Source organism: Pongo pygmaeus, chromosome 5, assembly GCF_028885625.2.
Source record: "Pongo pygmaeus isolate AG05252 chromosome 5, NHGRI_mPonPyg2-v2.0_pri, whole genome shotgun sequence".
NCBI classification, from domain to species: Eukaryota; Metazoa; Chordata; class Mammalia; order Primates; family Hominidae; genus Pongo; species Pongo pygmaeus.
Window position 1 is genome coordinate 106,957,734 of NC_072378.2, and position 22,750 is coordinate 106,980,483.

General features: G+C 47.2%; 1 protein-coding gene across 5 annotated transcripts; it reads left to right on the top strand.

Annotated features, from left to right (window-relative positions):
- Window positions 1-1,070: 1,070 nt before the first annotated feature.
- Window positions 1,071-22,750, top strand: MTRES1 (mitochondrial transcription rescue factor 1). Of its 5 annotated transcripts, none has more exons than XM_054492543.2 (5): window positions 1,080-1,149; window positions 4,364-4,461; window positions 11,521-12,002; window positions 16,013-16,085; window positions 22,465-22,750. In XM_054492543.2, exons 3-5 carry the CDS (start codon window positions 11,533-11,535, stop codon window positions 22,642-22,644), a joined length of 723 nt encoding a protein of 240 aa, XP_054348518.1. In that variant the 5' UTR covers window positions 1,080-1,149; window positions 4,364-4,461; window positions 11,521-11,532; the 3' UTR covers window positions 22,645-22,750. The 5 variants fall into 5 exon arrangements, with proteins under 5 accessions (XP_054348519.1, XP_054348518.1, XP_063522552.1 ...); XM_063666482.1 differs by lacking the exon at window positions 4,364-4,461 and adding an exon at window positions 2,764-2,846 and having other exon boundaries at window positions 1,088-1,675; XM_063666481.1 differs by lacking the exon at window positions 4,364-4,461 and adding an exon at window positions 2,764-2,846 and having other exon boundaries at window positions 1,109-1,801.

A 22,750-nucleotide genomic window follows, 5' to 3' on the forward strand; every position in this document is an offset into this window, starting at 1 on the left:
ACAGACAGACCTAATGAGAGAGGGATGGATGGATGGATGGATGGTTGGTTGGGAGGGAAAGGGGAATTGGCTCACGTGTAAATTGTGTTAGTCTTGAAAAGATGTTCCCTTAAACTGTGAGTTCTAACGTATTTGCACATTTTTCTGGAAACAACGCCTATATCTCTCGGAGATGTTCAAAGGGGGCAGGCTCGGTGGCTCACACCTGTAAACCCAGCACTTTAGGAGGCTGAGGCTGGAAGATCGCTTCTCTTGAGTCCCAGCCTGGGCAACATGGCGAAACCTCATCTCTACAAACAAAACAAAACAAAACAAAACAAAAATTAGCAGGCCGTGGTGGCGCACACCTGGAATCCCAGGTACTGGGGAGGCTGAGGTGGGGAGAATAACTTGAGCCTGGATAGCAGAGGTTGCAGTGAGCCGAGATCGCACCATTGCACTCCGGGCAACAGAGTGAGACCCTGTCAAAAAAAAAAAAAATGTTCAAAGGGGTTAGTGGTCCCAGAGAAAGGATCACTTCATTAATAATTAAGATGATTAGCCAGTCATGGTGGCTCACGCCTGTAGTCCCAGCTACTTGGGAGACTGAGGAACGAGAATCGCTTGAACCCGGGAGGCGGAGGTTGCAGTGAGCTGAGATTACGCCACTGCACTCCAGCCTGGGCAACAGAGTGAGACTCGGTTTCAAAAAAAAAAAGAAAAAGAAAAAAAGAAAAAAGAATTAAGATGGCCGGGCGCGGTGGCTCACGCCTGTAATTCCAGCACTTTGGGAGGCCGAGGCGGGTGGATGACGAGGGCAGGAGATCGAGACCATCCTGGCTAACACGGTGAAACCCCGTCTCTACTAAAAATACAAAAAAATTAGCCGGGCGTGGTGGTGGGCGCCTGTAGTCCCAGCTACTCGGGAGGCTGAGGCAGGAGAATGGCGTGAACCCGGGAGAATGGTGTGCCCCAAGCCTACTTCCCGCGCAGTCCTCCGAGACGCGGTCTCCAGCAGGGGTCGCTGCCTCGCTGCCACCCTGGCCTCGCGCCCCGCCCGACCCTCTCTCACTGCGCCGGCGCCGGCGGAAGGGGCGGGGCGCCTGGAGGTAGCCTGGAGGCCTGCAGTCCGCGCGGCCGCGGGGAGGGACAAGAGGGCCTGACGTACAGGTGAGTGCGCCTCTGCTGGCGCGCTGCGCCGGGCCCCCTGCCCGCGCCCCCTGTCACTTCGCCCCTCCGCCCCGCCCACGCTCCCGCCGGGTCTCCCTGTGAGTGTCCCGTGTCCTGCCAGCCTCGGGACGCCTCGCGAGCCCAGGGCTGCGCAGGGGCTGTGGTAATTGAGCGCGGCGAAGCCTTCCGTTCCTGCGTCCGGTCGCTCCTGCTGGCTCCGAATGCAGACTGCGAACCCGGGGACGCAGCTGTCCATTTCCTTTGACCTTGGGGACCCAGGAAGGTGCACTGCCCGCGGGGGCGGGGAGGGAGCCAGAGGAACCCGACCTTGTCTCAGCCCACAGCCTCCGAGGTCTCCAACTAAAGGGAAGGATCTTTAGCTGCATTAGACTTCCAAGCATTTAGACCAGTTTCTCCATCTTACGGAGCGGTGAACGGGCTCAGGAATGTGGAGCGTTTCCTGGCGTCAAGCAGGTCAAAGTCAGCGCTGCTTTTTTTACAGACACTGCTTTTCTTACAGTCTTCGGTTAGTTCAGATTGTATACCTCTCCTGAAGATGTCACCCAAAACCTCCTATGAGCTTCTGCCATGATCATCTCTCCACTCACCCCACGCCAAGGCCAAAGAGATCTTTTAAAATGAACTTTATCAGGTGACTTCCCAGGGCCCATCATTGCGTGTTCTTTTCTTGATTCTTTCGAATGCACCCGTCCTCCTGATCAATTTTTATTCCACAGGGTGGTGTTGTTTTTTGTTTTGTTTTGTTTTGTTTTTTATTTTGACACGGAGTCTTGCTCTGTTGCCCAGGCTGGAGTGCAATGGCGTGATCTCGGCTCACTGCAAGCTCCGCCTCCCAGGTTCACGCCATTCTCCTGCCTCAGCCTCCCCAGCAGCTGGGACTACAGGCGCACACCGCCACACCTGGCTAATTTTTTGTATTTTTAGTAGAGACGGGGTTTCACCGTGTTAGCCAGGATGGTCTCGATTTCCTGACCTTGTGATCCGCCCACGTCAGCCTCCGAAATTGCTGGGATTACAGGCGTGAGCCACCGCGCCCGGCTTGTTTTGTTGTTGTTGTTGTTGTTTTTGACACTCGCTCTGTCTCCAAGGCTAGAATGCACTGGTGTGAACTGGGCTCACTGCAGTCTCCCCCTCCCAGATTCAAGTGATTCTTCTGCCTCAGCCTCTCGAATAGCTGTGACTACAGGTGTGCACCACCACGCCTGGCTAATTTTTGTATTTTTAGTAGAGACGAGGTTTCACCATGTTGGCCAGGCTGGTCTCGAACTCCTGGCCTCAAGTGATCCGCCCGCCTCAGCCTCCCAAAGTGCTGGAATTACAGGCGTGAGCCACCGCGCCCGGCCTATTTTTATTTTAGATCTCACTGTGTTGCCCAGGCTGATCTCGAGCTCTTGGACACAAGTGAGTCACCTGCCTTGGCCTCCCAAAGTGCTGGGATTATAGGCGTGAGCCACCTGCCTGACCTCATCTTGCCTTCTCAATCCCCCTTACCCTGCTCCACTTTCTTCCCCCAGTGCATTAACCATCAGCTATCATATAATTTACAGGGTGTTTTTGTTTTTTTTTTTTTTGTCTACCTGTTTCCCCTACTAGACTATAAACTCTACAAGAATAGGAATCTTCATATTTTTTTCCTCTGCTGAATTCCTAGTGCCCAGATTAGTGCTTGGCACATGGTAAGTGCTTAATTAAGGGGAGGAGGCCAGTGTTGCTGAAGATGAATTTGCAAGAGTCAGATTGGCAGATGAGGTTGGAGAGGAAATGGGGGTTGAGGGAGCACCAGATCCTATAGAGCCTTTAGACCATGGTAGAGACTTTGCTTTTCTCTGAGTGCTTTGGTAGGGATTTGAGGAAAGGAGTGGCATGGTATGAATGACTTTATTATGTACCAACGTGGAGGTTTCAGATAGGCAGTTAGATATTGCGTTGCAGGTCCCCAGGTTCATTGATTCACTAAGAGGACTCAAAAGACTCAGCACATAGTCATATTGACGCTGTGATTTATTATAGCAAAAGGATACAAAGCAAAATAAGCAAAGGGAAAAGATGCATGGGACAAAGTCTGGAGGAAACCCGGTGCAGTCTTCTAAGAGTCCTCTCCTAGTGGAGTCACATGGAGTATGCTTAATTCTTGCAGCATCAAATTATGACAAGACGTGAGAGATCTCTATCAGGAAAGCTTATAGAGCTCATTTTTCCAATAAAAAGTCACATAGGCACTGTCTGCCTAGAATGTGCCAAAATTTCAGCCGCCCAGAAAAAAACGCAGGTGTTCAGAATCACATTGTACAGTTTCCAGCACAGTGAGCCACTCTTACCAGGCGGGAATTGTGGGAACCCTCATGGAGTTCAAGTTCTGAGACACTTTGCAAGCAGGCATTCTAAGGATAGCAATCTCAGGCCTGTTATGTTAACTCTTTTCTGCACAGATGTACGAGTCTGGAATTTGGGAGAAAGTTCTGGAATGGGGATATAGATTAGGGTGTGGTTGGCATATAGGTGGAATTTAAAGCCACAGAAATGATTGATGTCTTGATAATGCATTTGTAAGAACTAATTGGGTACATTTAAGAGCTGAGCTGAATAAAGTGAATGTGGAAGAGAAGAGGACCAAAGATAGAGCCCTGGGCCCCTCCAACTTTAAGATATCAGGGAGGGTCGGGCGCAGTGGCTCAGGCCTGTAATCCTATAGCACTTTCGGAGGCTGAGGTGGGCGGGTCACTTGAGGTCAGGATTTCCAGACCAGCCTGGCCAACATGGTGAAACCCTGTGTCTACTAAAAATATAAAAAGTGGCCGGGTGTGGTGGTGGGCGCCTGTAATCCCAGCTACTCTGGAGGCTGAGGTGGGAGAATATGGCTTGAACCGGGGAGGCAGAGGTTGCAGTGAGTCAAGATCGCGCCACCCACTGCATTCCAGCCTGGGCAACAGAGGAAGACCCTGTGTCAAAAAAAAAAGAAAAAAGGAGAAGAGAAGGAGGCAGAAAGGAGTCTTTTTTTTTTTTTTGAGATAGAGTTTCGTTCCTGTTGCCCAGGCTGGAGTGCGATGGCTTCGGCTCACTGCAGCCTCCACCTCCCAGGTTCAAGTGATTCTCCTGCCTCAACCTCCTGAGTAGCTAGGATTACAGGTGCCCGCCATCGTGCCCGGCTATTTTTTTTTTTTTTTTGAGATGTTGTCTCACTCTTGTTGTCCAGGCTGGAGTGCAATGGCGCAATCTCAGCTCACTGCAACCCCTGCCTCCCAGGTTCAAGCGATTCTCGTGCCTCATCCTCCTGACTAGCTGGGATTACAGGTACGTGCCACCACGTTCAGCTAATTTTTGTATTAGTAGTAGAGACAGGGTTTCTCCATGTTGGCCAGGCTGGTCTCGAACTCCCGACCTCAGGTGATCCACCCACCTCGGCCTCCCAAAGTGCTGGGATTACAGGCGTGAGCCACCGTGTCCGGCCAGCAGAGGAATCTTGGGAAGCAGCAGCCACAGGAGAGATGGGAAGAAAACCAAGAGGAAGGTGTCTTGGTGACCAGGTGAAGAAGAGAGGCGTGATCAGTTTTTTCAAGTGCTGCTTAATTGAGAAGTCAATTAAGATGAGGACTAAATGACCTTTTGGATTTAGAAAATGAAAGGAGTGGAATTGAGGAGAGTTAGACAACCATTTTGAGGAGTTTTATGGTAAAGAGGAGCAAGAAAAGGGGTGGTAGCTGGGGAGGAGTGGAGGCAAGAGGTTTGTGTAATTGCTTGCTTTTGAATGAGAGAAAAGTAACAGCATCCTCTCCTTTACTATAGCCACCCCCACGTTGACTCATTTCCTCACATATGCCAAGTGCCTGGCTAGGCCTTGGTATAAAACACGCAGTTCTTGTCATCAGGGAACTGCCATTTCAGTGGAATGTGGGCAAGTAAACTGACTGCCAGGGCACACATGTAAAAGCAGGTCCAGGGGAGGTTGAACCCTGCATCAGCTGGAGCTCAGAGCAAGAATGCCTGAGCTGGGTGCGGTGGATCACGCCTGTAATTCCAGCACTTTGGGAGGCCGAGGCAGGCGGATTACAAGGTTAGGAATTCGAGACCAGCCTGGCCAACATAGTGAAACCCCATCTCTACTAAAAATACAAAAATTAGCCGGGCATGATGCCGTGTGCCTGTAGTCCCAGTTACCGGGGACGCTGAGGCAGGAGAATCGCTTGAACCCAGGATGCAGAGGTTGCAGTGAGCTGAGATCATGCCGCTGCACACCAGCCCGGGTGACAGTGCAAGACTCCATCTCAAAAAAATAAAAATAAAAAAATGCCTGAGCATCCTTGAATGCTCATCTTCATTCATCCTTGAATGAGAGAAAAAATAACAGCATGCCAATGGAATGATCCGTTATCAAGCAAAAAAATCACTGTTGTAACTTGATATTTCCCCATAGCTCAGTTTCAGGCCACCTTTGCTCTCAGAACTTTGTAGGCATCCTTGCTCTGCGCTCCAGCTGGTGCAGGGTTCAGCCTCCTCGGACCTGCTTTCACATCTGTGCCCTCGCAGTCAGTTTACTTGCCCACATTCCACTGAAATGGCAGTTCCCTGATGAGAAGGACTGTGTGTTTTATACCAAGGCCTAGCCAGGCACTTGGCATATGTGAGCGAATGAGTGATTGTGGGGGTGGCTATAGTAATGGGCAGGATGTTCATTTCATTTCTAGAAATTGAATCTGCAACCATTCACTGGTTTTGGTATGTCCTGAGCAGAGGAGTGAAGAACAGGGCACTGTGTAGTCCCTATCACTACCCATAGAGTTTGGGAGATAATTTGTGACTTAATTCAAAAGTAACAAAAAAATGTATAGTGTTGGTGCAACCAGAGTATGGAAAAGGACATGTGGGGCATGACTTGGTAGAGGAGGATGTGACTCGTGTGGAGTCTGGAGGAAGAGGAAACCATGACAAAGGGACAGGAATTTTTCAGTAGTAGATTTTTTTTTTTTTCAAATGAGCTATAAGGAACCCAGTATTCTCCAGTGCTGCTTTGGTTGGAGAGGAGCTGGGTGCCTGGTTAGCTCTCTTCTCTGGCACCCCCACTTCCAACTCAGGGCTCCCCTGACCAGTTTCAAAGTCCTGAGGCAGGGCCAGGCACGGTGGCTCATGCCTGTAATCCCAGCACTTTGGGAGGCCGAGCCGGGCAGATCACGAGGTCAGGAGATCAAGACCATCCTAGCTAACATGGTGAAACCCCATCTCTACCAAAGATACAAAAAATTAGCCGGGCGTGGTGGCGGGTGCCTGTAGTCCCAGCTACTTGGGAGGCTGAGGCAGGAGAATGGCAGGAACCTGGGAGGCGGAGCTTGCAGTGAGCCGAGATTGCACCACTGCACTCCAGCCTGGGCAACAGAACAAGACTCCGTCTCAAAAAAATAATAATAATAACAAAGTTCTGAGGCAGAATCTGGGTCCTCCCTTGTGACCCTGAGTGCCCACTGCTAACAACTACAAATGGTCATCATCTCCAGCAAGAATTAGGTTAATGTGTTTCCTCAATTTTATGTTTTCAATGAATTTTATCTAAGCTTCCAACATTTGCCAATGTTTGCCTGCTAGAAAGTTAAGCTGATCACAGTGAGAGGTAGTGAGTAGCTAATAAACACAAGGGAATACGTGGCTTGACATTTTGGTATGTTTGTTGAATTTACAAGTGCATCTGATTCTAAATAGTTATTTTCTGCAAGGAAAGGTTTCCTAATGCAGGTAGCAGAGAGCCACATCATATCTAGGCATTCCTCAAAGTAAACAACGGTACGGTATAAAGCTAGGACTTTTCTCAAAGGCAGGAAAAGAGTGTAAAAAAGATACTGAAAAACATAAAAATAGAACTTATGGATGGGGAATGTGGGCACCCAGGGTCTGACACAGAAACAGGACTTCTACCCCTAGCCATGGGTACTTCCCTCCCCTAGGTGTCTCCTCTTAGGATTTCTTCTAAGTTGGGGCAACAGTTCCTCCCACTCTTCTATCCCTGAAAACTATCTGTTCTCTCTGGTTATTGTACTGGTTGGTGAGTTTTTATTCCAGAAAAAAAAAAAAAAAAGAAAATAGATGTCAGGGTGTGGAAGAAAGAGCGCTTAACTTGGAGTCAGAACACTGATGGACAGTTCAGCATGGTAGTAATGAGTCTAGGCTTTGGAGCTCGGATGCCTAGATTTGAAGAGTGTCTGTGTGACCCTGTAACTGAGATGGGCTTGTCACAAGGAATAAATGAGTTAACGTGTAGAGCAATGCCTGGCCCACGGTAAAAACAATGAGCTTTAAGAAGACTTGACCTTGGCCGGGTGTGGTGGCTCATGCCTGTAATCCTAGCACTTTGGGAGGCCGAGGTGGGCAGATCACCTGAGGTCAGGAGTTCAAGACCAGCCTGACCAACATGGAGAAATCCCGTCTCTACTAAAAATACAAAATTAGCCAGGCATGGTGGCACATGCCTGTAATCCCGGCTACTAGGGAGGCTGAGGCAAGAGAATCACTTGAACCTGGAAGGCGGAGGTTGCAGTGAACCGAGATCACACCATTGCACTCCAACCTGGGCAACAAGAGTGAAACTCCGTCTAAAAAAAAAAAGAAGACTTGACCTTGGGATCCCAGCCCTGTCATTTACTAGCTGTGCCACTTAGCTTATTCTTAAATTGCTTCAACTTTTGTTTGTACTCATCTGCAAAATGAGGGAACTGCACAAGGTCATCCCTCAGAGGCTGCTTTTTTTTTTCTTATTTTTGAGACGGAGTTTCACTCTTGTTGCCGAGGCTGGAATGCAATGACACAATCTCGGCTCACCGCAACCTCCGCCTCCCAGGTTCAAGCAATTCTCCTGCCGCAGCTTCCTGAGTAGCTGGGATTACAGGCACGCACCACCATGCCCAGCTAATTTTGTATTTTTAGTAGAGACTGGGTTTCTCCATTTTAGGCTGGTCTCAAACTCCCAAACTCAGGTCATCCGTCCACCTCAGCCTCCCAAAGTGCTGGGATTACAGGCATGAGCTGCCTAAGTAAAACTTTGAATAATGATTCTAGGACTTAAGACCAACACAGACTTCCGGGGGATGATGTTAGAGAGCTCTGGCCACCTGTGGCTAAACCTTTCTGTGTGTTTTGGGTGGTTGGGAGAGTATGAGAGGCTGTGCTTATGAGTTAATTATTTTTCTTCAGATTTTACATTGTGGGCTGGGCACGGTGGCTCACGCCTGTAATCCCAGCACTTTGGGAGGCAGATGCGGGTGGATCACGAGGTCAGGAGATCGAGACCATCCTGTCTAACACGGTGAAACCCCGTCTCTACTAAAAATACAAAAAAATTAGTCGGGCGTGGTGGTGGGCGCCTGTAGTCCTAGCTACTCGGGAGGCTGAGGCAGAAGAATGGTGAATGGCGTGAACCTGGGAGGCGGAGCTTACAGTGAGCTGAGATCGCGCCACTGCGCTCCAGCCTGGGTGACAGAGTGGGACTCCGTCTCAAAAAAAAAAAAATGGTTTAATTCTGAGATTATGTCTTTCCTACTCTTTTGGCATAAAATCTTTCTTGGAGTCCACCATGAGGTGTCTTTCTCAATTTTGTTTTTTCTGTAGAGATGGAGTCTCACTGTTGCCCAGGCTGGTCTCAAACTCCTGGGCTCAAGCAGTCCTCCTGCCTCAGCTTCCCAAAGTGCTGGGATATAGGCGTGAGCCACTGCGCCTAGCCTAGTTACCTTTAAAAAAGAATGTTTTTTAAATTGTACAAACAATGAAATATACAGTCTGGGAAATGCTGAAATCCCAGACTGGAGTGCAGTGACACGATCTCAGCTCACTGCAACCTCTGCCTCCCAGGTTTAAGCACCCGCCACCACACCTGGCTAATTTTTGTATTTTGAGTAGAGATGGGGTTTCACCATGTTGGCCAGGACGGTCTCAAGCACCTGACCTCAAGTGATCTGCCCGCCTCAGCCTCCCAAAGTGTTGGGATTACTGGCATGAGCCACCATGCCTGGCTCCAGCTAATTTTCTTACTAAAAGTAGAGATGGGGTTTCACCGTGTTGGCCAGGCTGGTCTTGAATTCCTCACCTCAAGTGATCCTCCCTCCTTGGACTCCAAAGTGGTGGGATTACAGGCGTGAGCCTGTACCCAGCCTGATTATGTAAAATTTAAAATTAGCGAGACCTCATCTCTACTAAATAAATTAAATCTAAAAAATTTAAAGGCACTTATGAATGGGTATTATTCATTCTCTATTACGTTAGAATATGTGTAAAAGTAATTATTGGCAGCATTTCTCTTGAAGGTACTTCAGGTAGTTTCTAGTCATTATTTTAGAGTACTCTGGATTATATAGCATTTTATTTATTTATTTTATTTTTGAGAGAGAGTCTCACTCTGTCACCCAGGCTGGAGTGCAGTGGTGCGATCTCAGCTCACTGCAACATTTACCTCCCAGGTTCTAGCGAGTTTCCTGCCTTAGCCTCCCGAGTAGCTGGGATTATAGGCGCATGCCACCACGCCCGGCTCATTTTTGTATTTTTAGTAGAGATGGGGTTTCATCATGTTAGCCAGGCTGGTCTTGAACTCCTGACCTCAGGAGATCCACCCGCCTCAGCCTCCCAAAGTGCTGGGATTACAGGCGTGAGCCACCATGCCCACCCTAGCATTTTAAAATTATTCCAAATTATAGTTATGTTGAAATAGAGTCTTTACATTCAGTCTGCTTTATTTCTCTTTTAAGACTTAGAGTCCCAAGAATGGTGGATTAATAGAGTTGAGACTGGGTCGTATGCTCATCTATGCCAGGGAAATAAGGCCCAAAATGTTAAATATAAATTGGAAGTAGCTAGCTCCATGTTTCTGAGTGAGCCATAATCAGAGGTATCAATCCTAAGGTACAATCTAGGCACAAAGGAAAGTCATTTGCAGACTCACAGTACAAGGATGTTAACCATATGGAAACCCTTCCGTCATTACCAAATCATGGTCTCTAAAACCTTCTTGATATACTTGCAGGGGTGGGGGTGGGTGTGAGTCTGCCACCATCATAAGATGGTTTCTGCTACATTTGAAGTAACTGTAGGAGTTGATTGCCCTCAGACATGTCACAAGCACTTGTCGCAATTCCCTAGTTTGTGGATCTCTAGACCCCTTCCTTGTCTGCTAGCTAATGCCTCTGTTAAACATTGGGAAGGAGATGTAAAAGGAGTTAAAATGCAGGTCTGTCCAGTTTGCTCACCCTTACCTCTGATTTGCTGGGGCTGAAGGTTGAAATAAAGTTTAGAGATTCACTCTGGATTTTATGAAGTCATGATCTGGTGTCCTTCCTTGGCAAAGTCAATGTTGTAATGATGTAATGTATGTCAGTCAACAGTCTTTCTCTCCAAATTTTCCTTTAAAAACAAAAACAGGCCAGGCGCGGTGGCTCACGCCTGTAATCCCAGCACTTTGGAAGGCCAAGGCAGGCAGATCACCTGAGGTCGGGAGTTCAAGACCAGCCTGACCACCGTGGAGAAAACCCGTCTCTACTAAAAATACAAAATTAGCTGGGCGTGGTGGTGCATGCCTGTAATCCCAGCTACTGGGGAGGCTGAAGCAGGAAAATAGCTTGAACCCGGGAGGCGGAGGTTGCGGTGAGCCGAGATAACGCCATTGCACTCCAGCCTGGGCAACAAGAGCGAAACTCCATCTCAAAAAAAATAATAAAATAAAAAATAAAAAAACAAAAATAATTGAGAGCTATTGTTAGTATTTTTTTTTAGGAGCAATCAGTACCCAAAGCTAATTTGTGGGAGGGAGAAGAGTAGAACCAGTGCTTTCACATATACTGGTATCACATTGGACCTTCCTGATAATCCTATGAGCTAAGCACATTAGTTGCAGCTAGAAGATTCACTGTGCTGTGGTATGTGGCCCTTAGTACATGCAGATTGATATGACTCTTTTTTTTCTTTTTTTAATTTTGAGATGTGGTTTCTCTCGTTGCCTGGGCTGGAGTGTAATGGCGCGATCTCGGCTCACTGCAACCTCCACCTCCCGGGTTCAAGTGATTCTCCTGCCTCAGCCTCCCAAGTAGCTGGGATTACAGGCGCCTGCCACCACACCCGGCTAATTTTTGTATTTTTAGTAGAGATGAGGTTTTGCCATGTTGGCCAGGCTGGTCTTGTACTCCTGACCTCAGGGGATCCGCCCACCTCAGCCTCCCAAAGTGCTGAGATTACAGGCGTGAACCACTGTGCCAGGCCCAATAGGACTTTTTAGGGGCGAATACGTATAGTACTATACATAAAGTGTTCATAGTGCATATTATTTATGTTGTAAGAATGTCATGACACTGCACTTGTGAGATAAAACTGATTTATTATCTGTTTCAGATTATAAGCACCATGGCTATGGCTAGTGTTAAATTGATTGCCGGTGTTTTAAGAAAGCCAGATGCCTGGATTGGACTCTGGGGTGTTCTCCGAGGGACACCTTCGTCATACAAACTCTGTACTTCCTGGAATCGATACGTGTATTTTTCTAGTACCAAGTTATGTGCACCAAATTATAAAACACTTTTTTATAATATTTTCTCACTGAGACTCCCAGGGCTTTTACTATCTCCAGAATATATTTTTCCTTTTTCCATAAGACTCAAAAGTAATATAAGGTCTACAAAATCTACTAAAAAGTCTCTGCAAAAAGTAGATGAAGAGGACTCTGATGAAGAAAGCGATTATGACGAGATGAGTGAGCAGGAAGAGGAGCTTGAGGATGACCCTACTGTAGTCAAAAACTATAAAGACCTGGAAAAAGCAGTGCAGTCTTTTCGGTATGATGTTATCCTGAAGACGGGGCTAGATATTGGGAGAAAGTGAGTATGATATGCATTTCATTATAAACTCACTCGTAGTCGTGTTATTTTAATGTAGCATTACAAATCACTTGGCCCATATTATGGTGAAGAATAACCACAATAAAAGGACCTTTATGGGTAACCTGTTTCAATTATTTCATTTTATAGATGAGCAAACTGATTTCCAAAGAAGTGACTGCCTGCAAATCCTATGTGCCATATTTGAATCTAAGACACAGTTGACTGTAAGATGAACCATTGATTTAATAACAGCTTCTTGAGGGGAAAATGAATCACCATATTAGATGTATGTAGCAAGCATAAAATGTACCTGGATATTTCACAAATGCTATAATGTGAGACGGTACCTCAGCTGGGCGCGGTGACTCATGCCTGTAATCCCAGCACTTTGGGAGGCTGAGCTGGGCAGATCACAAGGTCAGGAGTTCAAGACCAGCCTGGCCAATATGGTAAAACCCTGTCTCTACTAAAAATACAAAACTTAGCCAGGCGAGGTGGCAGGTGCCTGTAGTCGCAGCTACTTGAGAGGCTGAGGCAAGAGAGTCACTTGAACCCGGGAGGCAGAGGTTGCAGTGAGCCGAGATCGCGCCACTGTACTCCAGCCTGGGTGACAGAGTGAGACTCCATCTGAAAAAAAAAGGTACCTCTTAGAATTAACAGCATGATGTATAATAAGATGTTGGTTAAGCATGCACGCTTTGGCCGGGCGCAGTGGCTCATATCTGTAATCCGAGCACTTTGGGAGGCCAAGGCGGGCGGATCACGAGGTCAGCAGATCGAGACCATCCTGGCTAGCACGGTGAAACCCCGTCTCTACTAAAAATACAAAAAATTAGCCGGGCGTGGTGGCAGGCGCCTGTAGTCCCAGCTACTTGGAGGCTGAGGCAGGAGAATGGCGGGAACCTGGGAGGCGGAGCTTGCAGTGAGCCGAGATCACGCCATTGCACTCCAGCCTGGGCAACAGAGCGAGACTCCGTCTTAAAAAAAAAAAAAAAAATGCAGGCTTTGGAGCCAGATTACTGGGGTTTCAATCCTGGTTCTGTGTGACCTTGGGCAAGTTACTTAAACTTTCTGACCCTCAGTTTTTTCATCTATAAAATGAAGATGATAGAACCTAGTTTAGAGAGTGGTTGCTAGGACTGAGTGAGTATATATTTATCTCAAGCACTTATAACAGTGTCTGGCACATAGTAGGTACTCAATATATGTTGGCTATTTTGAAGAAAATACTACATATATGTTCATATATAATAGAGGTATTTCTGGGTTCTTTTTGTTTGTTTGTTTGTTTTTTTGAGACGGAGTCTCGCTCTATTGCCCAGGCTGGAGTGCAGTGGCACGATCTCGGCTCACTGCAAGCTCCGCCTCCTGGGTTCACGCCATCCTCCTGCCTCAGCCTCCCGAGTAGTTGGGAATACAGGTGCCCGCCACCACGCCTGGCTAATTTTTTTGTATTTTTTTAGTAGAGACGGGATTTCACTGTGTTAACCAGGATCATCTCGATCTCCTGACCTCATGATCCGCCCACCTCGGCTCCCAAAGTGCTGGGATTACAGGCGTGAGCCACCGTGCTCGGCGAAGATTTCTTTAGTATTCTGATTCCCTCTCTGCTAGATTAATTATATAAGAATAGTGGCCTTCATTGTCCATTTATTCCCTTAGGAATGATTGCATGCATATTGTATACAATGTAGGAATTGTGATATGAATAAATGCAGAAAAACTTCTTGTGTAATTTGTACCTTTATGACCTAATGTAATGGCATAATTTTTTAATTCTTGAAGCTTAAGAGATTCATAAAAAGGGCCGGGTGCGGTGGCTCACGCCTGTAGTCCCAGCACTTTGGGAGGCCAAGGCAGGTGTATCACGAGGTCGGGTGATCAATAGCATCCTGGCTAACATAGTGAAACCCTGTCTCTACTAAAAATACAAAAAATTGGCCGGTCACGGTGGCAGGCACCTGTAGTCCCAGCTACTTGGGAGGCTGAGGCAGGAGAATGATGTGAACCCGGGAGGCAGAGTTTGCAGTAAGCCGAGATCGCACCACTGCACTCCAGCCTGGGCGACAAAGTGAGACTCCGTCTCAAAAAAAAAAAAAAAAAAAGAGGTTCATAAAAATGAGCCAGCCCACAGGCCCCGCCCTTGGCATTCTGATCAGGGTGCCATTAGAGAATGTTCTCTAAACTCTGGCAAACAAATAAGGGGGCCTCTCCTCTCCCAGAGTAGTAACTCCTGCTGTTATTATTAAGCCGAGCTCCACATGTCAGTCACCTGGAATCAGATCATCAAAAAAATGTGTACTGATTTTTAGCTGCTTCCTCCCCTGGTCTGGTTGCCCTAGTGACTTAAGTTCAGAGAGATCAGCAGCTGTCAGATTGGAATTTCCCCAGCCTCAGTACAAACTGGCAGAGGGTTTCTTAATGGCCTTGCCATACATACTGGTGCCTGGTTTTTCTCTCAGTGTACAGAGCAGGTATCTGAGGGGAAGGAAGTGCCCACTCACTTTGGCTGTTGTGAATCACCAGAGCTACAGCCTGGCCATGTATTCTCTGCACTGGGAGTCAGGTGGAGTACCCCAGGCCCCTGTCCAGAATGGAGCTTGACATGTATGCTAAAACCTCTCTTAAGGCTCCAATTAACTGCCCAAGAGCACTAGCAAATCTTTGCAGTAGTTCACCATCTATTTAGAAATGCCCTTTGGTCTCCCTGTTTTAGATACACATCAGAGCAGGTGACTTTCACTTTCCCAGGACTCAAAATGGAGACTGGGGAATCATTGTCAGAATAAATATTAACGGAGGGCCGGGTGCGGTGGCTCACGCCTGTAATCCCAGCACTTTGGGAGGCCAAGGTGGGCGGATCATGAGGTCAGGAGATCGAGACCATCCTGGCTAACACAGTGAAACCCCGTCTCTACTAAAAATACAAAAAAAATTACCCAGGCGTGGCGGACGCCTGTAGTCCCAGCTACTCAGGAGGCTGAGGCAGGAGAATGGCGTGAACTTGGGAGGCGGAGGTTGCAGTGAGCTGAGACCACATCACTGCACTCCAGCCTGGGCAACGGAGCGAGACTCTGTCTCAAAAAAAAAAAAAAAAATTAATGGCAAGTGTTTCTCCCAAACTTGTATATAGTTGATGGTTGAACAGTGTGGGGGTTAGGGGTGCCAACCCCCATGCAGTTGAAAAGCCACATATAACTTTTGATGCTCGGAAAACTTAACTACTAATATTTTGACACTCGGAAAACTTAACTACTAATATAGCCTACTGTTGACCAAAGGCCTTACTGATACACAGTTACAATAAAGTAAGCTAGAGAAAAGAAAATGTTATTAAGAAAATCATAAGGAAGTGAAAATATATTTACTATTTATTAAGTGGAAGTGGATCTTCCACTTAATAAAGGTCTTCATCCTGGCTGAGGAAGAGGAGGCGTTGGACCTGCTGTCTCAGGGGTGGCAGAGGCTAAAGGAAATCCACATATAAGTGGATCTGCACAGTTTGGACCTGTGCTGGCCAAGGGTCAACTGCAATTGTTTTGAGTATATTTCTATATTTTAAAGCACTTTACCTTTAAAAAAATAGATTTGAGGCCAGGTGCGGTGGTTCATGCCTGTAATCCCAGCACTTTGGGAGGCCAAGGCGGGCGGATCACGAGGTCAGGAGTTCAAGACCAGCCTGGCCAACATAGTGAAACCCTGTCTCTACTAAAAATACAAAAGTTAGGCATGTTGGCGTGTGCCTGTAGTTCCAGCTACTGGGAGGCTGAGGCAGGAGAATCACTTGAACCCGGGAGGTGGAGGTTGCAGTGAGCCGAGATGGCACCACTGCACTCCAGCTTGGGCAACAGAGTGACTTTGTCTCAAAAAACAAACAAAAAAAATAGATTTGAGGGTACAAGTGTAGTTTTGTTATACGGATATATTGTGTAGTGATGAAGTCTGGGCTTTAGTGTACCCATCACCCAAATTGTGTACATTGTTGCTTTTTTTGTTTTGTTTTGTAGCAAAGTGGAGGATGCCTTCTACAAAGGTGAACTCAGGCTGAATGAGGAAAAATTATGGAAGAAAAGCAGAACGGTGAGATACTAACCTAAAATGACAGCCAGATGTTTTCGTCTCTTACTCTGCTAGTAACTCAATTAATGCTGTCCCAGATTTTCCCTCTGGCTCCTCTTCTTTCTCTGAGGTCCTTTGTGGTCCTCCACGTCAAGCTGGTGGGAATCAGCTACCGACTTCAGACACACGGGCACTTTCACTTTTGTAGCCTTAATGACCTTCTGATGAAGCTTCTCCCTTTTAAAATTTTAGAATACACCACTGTTAGAACTGGCAGAAATCCATTAATTAAACTTCCGGGTCATTAATGTTAGCCCTCATGGAATCCTCATAATCAGATTTCAAAGAAACATTTGATCCACGTAGAGTTGTTCTTTGGCCAGTGGTATCTGAGCAGATGTGTAACTCTGTACAGCTCAGCAGTACCCAGTGAGTGCTTGCTGGATGCATGGCTTTGTGTGCAGAGCAGTTATAGAAAAGGATGTGTTCTGTATTTTCTGACAAGTTCTTATCAATACTGTTGTTAAGTGAAAGTCAGTTACGAGAAAATGTGTTTCCAGTCTCCACTTTTCTAACAATAAATCATATATAAAAATTCTGGGGCACAGTGGCTCATGCTTGTAATCCAAGCACTTTGGGAGCTGAGGCCAGCGGATCGCTTGAGCCCAGGAATTGAAGACCAGCCTGGGCAACATGGTAAAACTCTGTCTCTACAAAAAATACAAAAAATTAGCCAGGCATGGTGGCAGGCGCTTGTCCCAGCTACTCGGGAGGCTGAGACAGGAGGATCACCTGAGTCTGGGAGGTCGAGGCTGCAGTGAGCCATAATCATGCCAATGCACTCCAGCTTGGGTGACAGAGTGAGACCCTGTCTCAAAAAAAAAAAATTCTGGCCGGGCGCAGTGGCTCACGCCTGTAATCCCAGCACTTTGGGAGGCCGAGGCAGGCGGATCACGAGGTCAGGAGATGGAGACCATCCTGGCTAGCATGGTGAAACCCCATCTCTACTAAAAATACACAAAAAAATTAGCCGGGTGTGGTGGTGAGCACCTGTAGTCCCAGCTACTTGGGAGGCTGAGGCAGGAGAATGGCATGAACCTGGGAGGCGGAGCTTGCAGTGGGCCAAGATGGTGCCACTGCAGTCCAGCCTGGGCAACAGAGCGAGACTTCATCTCAAAAAAAAAAAAAAAAATTCTGTTAGAAAATATTTTTTTGTAAAAGTAAATTACGTATATATACACATCTGGAATTAAAATACTGCTATTACTAGCATTTATCTTTAAGTGAAGCATTATGGGTTATGTTAATTTTCTTCATGCTTTTTATTTTCTGAATTTTTTTACCATGAGTATGTATCACTTTCATAATTAGAAAAAACAATACTGATAATAAAAGTTAACAAAACACAATAAAAAGGTATGACAGAGACCCTTAAAAAGTGGGGAAGACACAAGACGTGAGGTATTGGAAGACATAATGTAACTCACTGTTCAGGGAACAAAAGTTCCAGAGAAGTTAGACATACTTTGGAGATTGTTTTCATTTCATCTTTCATATTTTAAAATACCCCTGGGGTTGGAGGATCCGAACTACATCCGGTTGCCCTAGGACATGGGAAATTGAGGCTGTTGGCTGTCAGCCGTGCATTTGGGTGAGCACTGAGGCTTCCTGCAGTCCTTGCTAACTGGGATCATGCAGGTTCTTGCAGCTCTGTGGGCAGAAGGAGGGAAAACTCCCCCATGCTGTCTCAGCCCCCAAGTCCCAAGGCCCTGGTGATGCCCCTGACTTGAACCGGCAGGCTGGGACTGTGGCTGGCTGTCAGCAGCTATTGCTCAGTGAGCTACATGCAGTCATAAGCCCTTCTCATCTCTGAATAGCTTTTTCCTGCTGTAGCCTGCCCTCCTTCTAAGCTGCAGTATTCCAAAAACAAGATGTGTTCTTGGAGTAAAGAATGATTACTCCCTGAACACCCTGTCTCTGTGCTGGGGCCTCATTTACAAACCCTACTAGACTATTTTTCCTCACACCCTCTCCCACCCGCCCCCGTTTTGTGATGTTGTTAACTACAGCCTAATTGTTGCTGCTTCATTCTGCCTTGGGTGTTCTGTTGTCTCAGCTGCCTTTCAGGTTTCTTGTGAGGGTCAGCAAAGGAAGGGGGCATTATTAACACTCAGCTGTCTTGTTACTAGGAGGCCTGGTAGCCATAGAAACTGCAGCTAACTAGAGATTTGAAATGTAGATATTTGGAACAGCCCCTAATCCCAGCCAGTTTTGCTTTGTCTGCTGAGGGACAGGGCCGTGGAGGGGAATAAAGAATGCCTCGCCTTCCCTGGTCTGCTCTGTGGAGCCTGTGCCTGGCTGCTGACCCCGAAGGGTCAGGTGCTTGTCTGATGCTGCAGCTCTAACCCTGGCTGCCTGCGATTCAGCAAAGCTTTTCTTTGAGCCGAAAACCAGGTGAAGCCTAGGGTGTGGTAGGTGTTGGGTAACTGTTGATTAAACAGTGGGTGTGTGGTGTCCAAGTATGGGGATGGAATCCTTCCTAAACTCATCTCTTCCTGGAATCAGTTCGGTAAAGGAGGAACACCCCTTCTCTGTGCTACAAGGAAGCCCCAAAGGGATTCATTCTTTTGTGTGTGTGTGTGTATATTTTTAGTAGAGACGGGGTTTCACTGTGTTAGCCAGGATGGTCTCGATCTCCTGACCTTGTGATCCACCTGCCTCGGCCTCCCAAAGTGCTGGGATTACAGGCATGAGCCACCGCACCCGGCCAAAGGGATTCATTCTTTAGCCACACACTAGCCTTCTCTTTCCAGAGGCAGACATCATGCACAATATCTCTATGAAAGAATATACACAGAGTATCCTTTTCTTTGTATATCTTTTTTTATTTTCTTTTTCTTTTTCTTTATTTTATTTTGGAGACAGGGTCTTGCTTGGTTACCCAGGCTGGAGTGCAGTGGTGCAGCCACAGCTCATTGCAGCCTTGACCTTCTGGGCTCAAGTGATCTTCCCACCTCAGCCTCCCAAGTAACTGGTATGACAGTCACACCACCACGTCTGGTTAATTTTTTATTTTTTATAGAGATAGGATCTCACTGTGTGGTCCAGGCTGGTCTTGAACTCCTGACATCAAGTGATCCACCCACCTTGGCCTCCCAAAATTCTGAGATTACAGGCATGAGACACCACACCTGGCCTATGTACCTTTTCTTTGTATACCCTTTTGTGTCTTCTAAATTTTGTATCACATGCATATATTACTTACTAAAAATGAATTGTAGGCTGGGCACAGTGGCTCACACCTGTAATCCCAGCACTTTGGGAGGTCAAGGCAGACGGAACACTTGAGGCCAGGAGTTCGAGACCAGCCTGGCCAACATGGTGAAACCCCATCTCTACTAAAAATACAGAAAGTTACCCGGGCATGGTGGCAGCCTCCTGTAATTCCAGCTATTCAGGAGGCTGAGGCAGGAGAATCGTTTGAATCCAGGAGGTGGAGCTTGCAGTGAGCCAAGATCGCGCCATTGCACTCCAGCCTGGTCAACAGAGCGAGACTCCATCTCAAAAAAAAAAAAGAATTTTAGCTGAGCAAGTTGGTGCGTGTCTGTAGTCCCAGCCACTTGGGAAGCTGAGGAAGCAGTGTCGTTGAGCCCAGGAGTTTGAGGCTACAGTACGCTATGATTATGCCTATGAATAGCCACTGCATTCCAGCCTGAGCAACATGTGAGACCTCATCCCTAAACATTTTAAAAATAATAATAATTTGAATGAAATAAGGTTATACCAAAAAGGTAAAGCAGAGTTCCCAAGCCTTGTATTTCTTTTTTTTGAGATAGCCTTGCTGTTGTTGCCCAGGCTGGAGTGCAATGGCACCATCTCGGCTCACTGCAACCTCCGCCTCCCAGGTTCAAGCGATTCTCTTGCTTCAGCCTCCCGAGTACCTGGGATTACAGGCACCTACCATTACGTCCCGCTAATTTTTGTATTTTTAGTAGAGACGGGGTTTCGCCGTGTTGGCCAGACTGGTCTTGAACTCCTGACCTCGTGATCCACCCTCCTCAGCCTCCCAAAGTGCTGGGATTACAGGCGTGAGCCACCGCGCCTGGCCTGTATTTCTAGACAGATTTTTTAAAATGTCCACATAGGCTGAAGTAGTCATTTTAAAAAATTGAACCCAGGGCTGGGCACGGTGGCTCACACTTGCAATCCCAGCACTTTGGAAGGCCGAGACAGGTGGATCATGAGGTCAAGAGATCAAGACCATCCTGGCCAACATGATGAAACCCCGTCTCTACTAAAAATACAAAAATTAGCTGGGTGTGGTGGCACACGCCTGTAGTCCCAGCTACTCGGGAGGCTGAGGCAGGAGAATCACTTGAAACTGGGAGGTGGAGGTTGCAGTGAGCCGAGATCACACCACTGCACTCTAGGCTGGTGACACGGTGAGACTCCATGTCAAAAAAAAAAAGAAAAAAAAAATTGAACCCAGCAGAACTACAGAAGGGTGGAACCCCCCCGACCCCACCCCTGCCCAGGTACCTGTGTTGTCCTATCCCTCAAACCCAAGGGGAGAAACAGTCTTGACCATAGCTGTGGTATGAGCCTTTCTGCTTCTCAGCCCACAGGAGAGGAAGTTAATGGTTTAAAATCTGCCCCTGCGTGAGTTTTATATCCAGCTATTGTGGGTTTCCTGGATTGGCCAGTATAGCGTTGTGGAAAGCAGGTGTGCATGCCCATGTTGTGGACTGATTATTGGGCCTGCAGAGGTCTTGAGTGGGTGGGAGAATAGACATGGGCTTGTTCTGGTGAGGTTGAAAGGTTTCAGAGTCTGAAGTTGTATCTGCCTTAAAGAACATTAATTGTAAAATAAGATAAAAGTCAGCATTTGACACCATACTTCTTAAACAGAAGCCCTCTAGTAGCCTTATAAATGGCCATGTGTGCCCACTTACTGTCAGTGGTCCACACATGGGCTTGCTCACCCCCTACTGGAAGCAGTGGTGAGGGGTATGAGATGGCTCCCAGTCATCCCTGGCTTGTGTTTTAGTAGAAGCAGCAGCATGTGGCTCCTGGGTCTGTTTGGCCCTTCTTTTTTTTTTGAGACAGAGTTTTGCTCTTGTCGCCCAGGCTGGAGTACAATGGCGCCATCTTGGCTCACCGCAACCTCTGCCTCCTGGGTTCAAGCGATTCTCCTGCCTCAGCCTCCCAAGTAGCTGGGATTACAGGTGTGCGCCACCACGCTCGGCGAATTTTGTATTTTTAGTAGAGACGGGCTTTCACCATGTTGGTCAGGCCAGTCTTGAACTCCTGACCTCAGGTGATCAACCCGCCTTGGCCTCCCAAAGTGCTGGGATTACAGGTGTGAACCACTGCGCTTGGCCCTGTTTGGCCCTTCTTGAGTGTCTGGAAAGATCCCTTGAGATCCTGAGCTGCCTGGACCAGGTATCTGTCTTGGGCTGTCCATACCTTCAGCACAGACCAGTGTCCTTGGCCTTGGAGCTGACATAACTGCCCCAGGGTATGCATTGCACTGCCTCAACTGAAGCTGCTCTCTGTGCAAAAATGGATTTGACCTCAGCCTTTTAACCCATTGAATCAGCATCCAACTCTGCTTTCTGTGGCATTCTACCTTCGTGAGTTGAGGCAAGCGTTGCACTGGAAATTGTCTTCCCAGTGCATGTAGTAATTACTGTGCACACAGTCTCTAAGACTGCGCCCACTTTCTTTGTCTTTTGCCAGTGTTACCAAGATAAATGTGTCCATTCAAATATTTCCTTAAGTCACCCAATAGATGTGAGTATTTGAGCTACTCTGCACAGGGACTATCCACAGCCAGCCAGTTGTCTAGTTCTGAAGGAAGGACGCTGGCTGATATTGAGGCCCTTGTATTTGAGGCACCCTCCCTTTCTTCCTTTTTTTTTTTTCTTTCTTTTTTTTGAGATGGAGTCTCCCTCTGTCACCCGGGCTGGCATGCAGTGACATGATCTTGGCTCAATGCAACCTCCATTTCCCGGGTCCAAGCGATTCTCCTGCCACAGCCTCCCGAGTATTTGGGATCACAGGCACCCACCACCACAGCCAGCTAATTTTTGTATTTTTAGTAGAGACGGGGTTTCACCATGTTGGCCAGGCTGGTCTCGAACTCCTGACCTCAGGTGATCCACCGAGTTCGGCCTCCCAAAGTGCTGGGATTACAGGCATGAGCCACTGCACCTGACCTTTCACCCTCCCTTTCATGCTGTGGCACTAGGGATAGGTGACAGTGACCGAGGTCAGGGCCTTTACTCACCTGCCCCTTCTCTGGGTCATGATCATGTGGTGAAAACTCAGAGCAGTAATGTTTGCATTGGCCTGGATTTCCCGAAGTGTAACCAAGCCTCCGTTTTCTTTCAATTTTCAGGTGAAAGTGGGAGATACATTGGATCTTCTCATTGGAGAGGATAAAGAAGCAGGAACAGAGACAGTTATGCGGATTCTCTTGAAAAAAGTGTTTGAAGAGAAGACTGAAAGTGAAAAATACAGAGTGGTGTTACGGCGGTGGAAAAGTTTAAAGTTGCCTAAGAAGAGAATGTCTAAATAAATGGATTGCTTTTTAGCAATAAAGCTGCTTTCTAGTGGTAAAGGAAGGGGTCACCTGAAAAATAGGACATTTTTATTAAAATAAAGTTGTCTTAGCATTTGTGGAA

What these genes read in the sequence shown, in the direction of transcription:
- MTRES1 (XM_063666482.1), top strand. An exon ending in GGGCTAGATATTGGGAGAAA is followed by an intron (nt 12,003 to 16,012) that starts GTGAGTATGATA and finishes TTTGTTTTGTAG; the next exon opens with CAAAGTGGAGGATGCCTTCT. An exon ending in TATGGAAGAAAAGCAGAACG is followed by an intron (nt 16,086 to 22,464) that starts GTGAGATACTAA and finishes TTCAATTTTCAG; the next exon opens with GTGAAAGTGGGAGATACATT.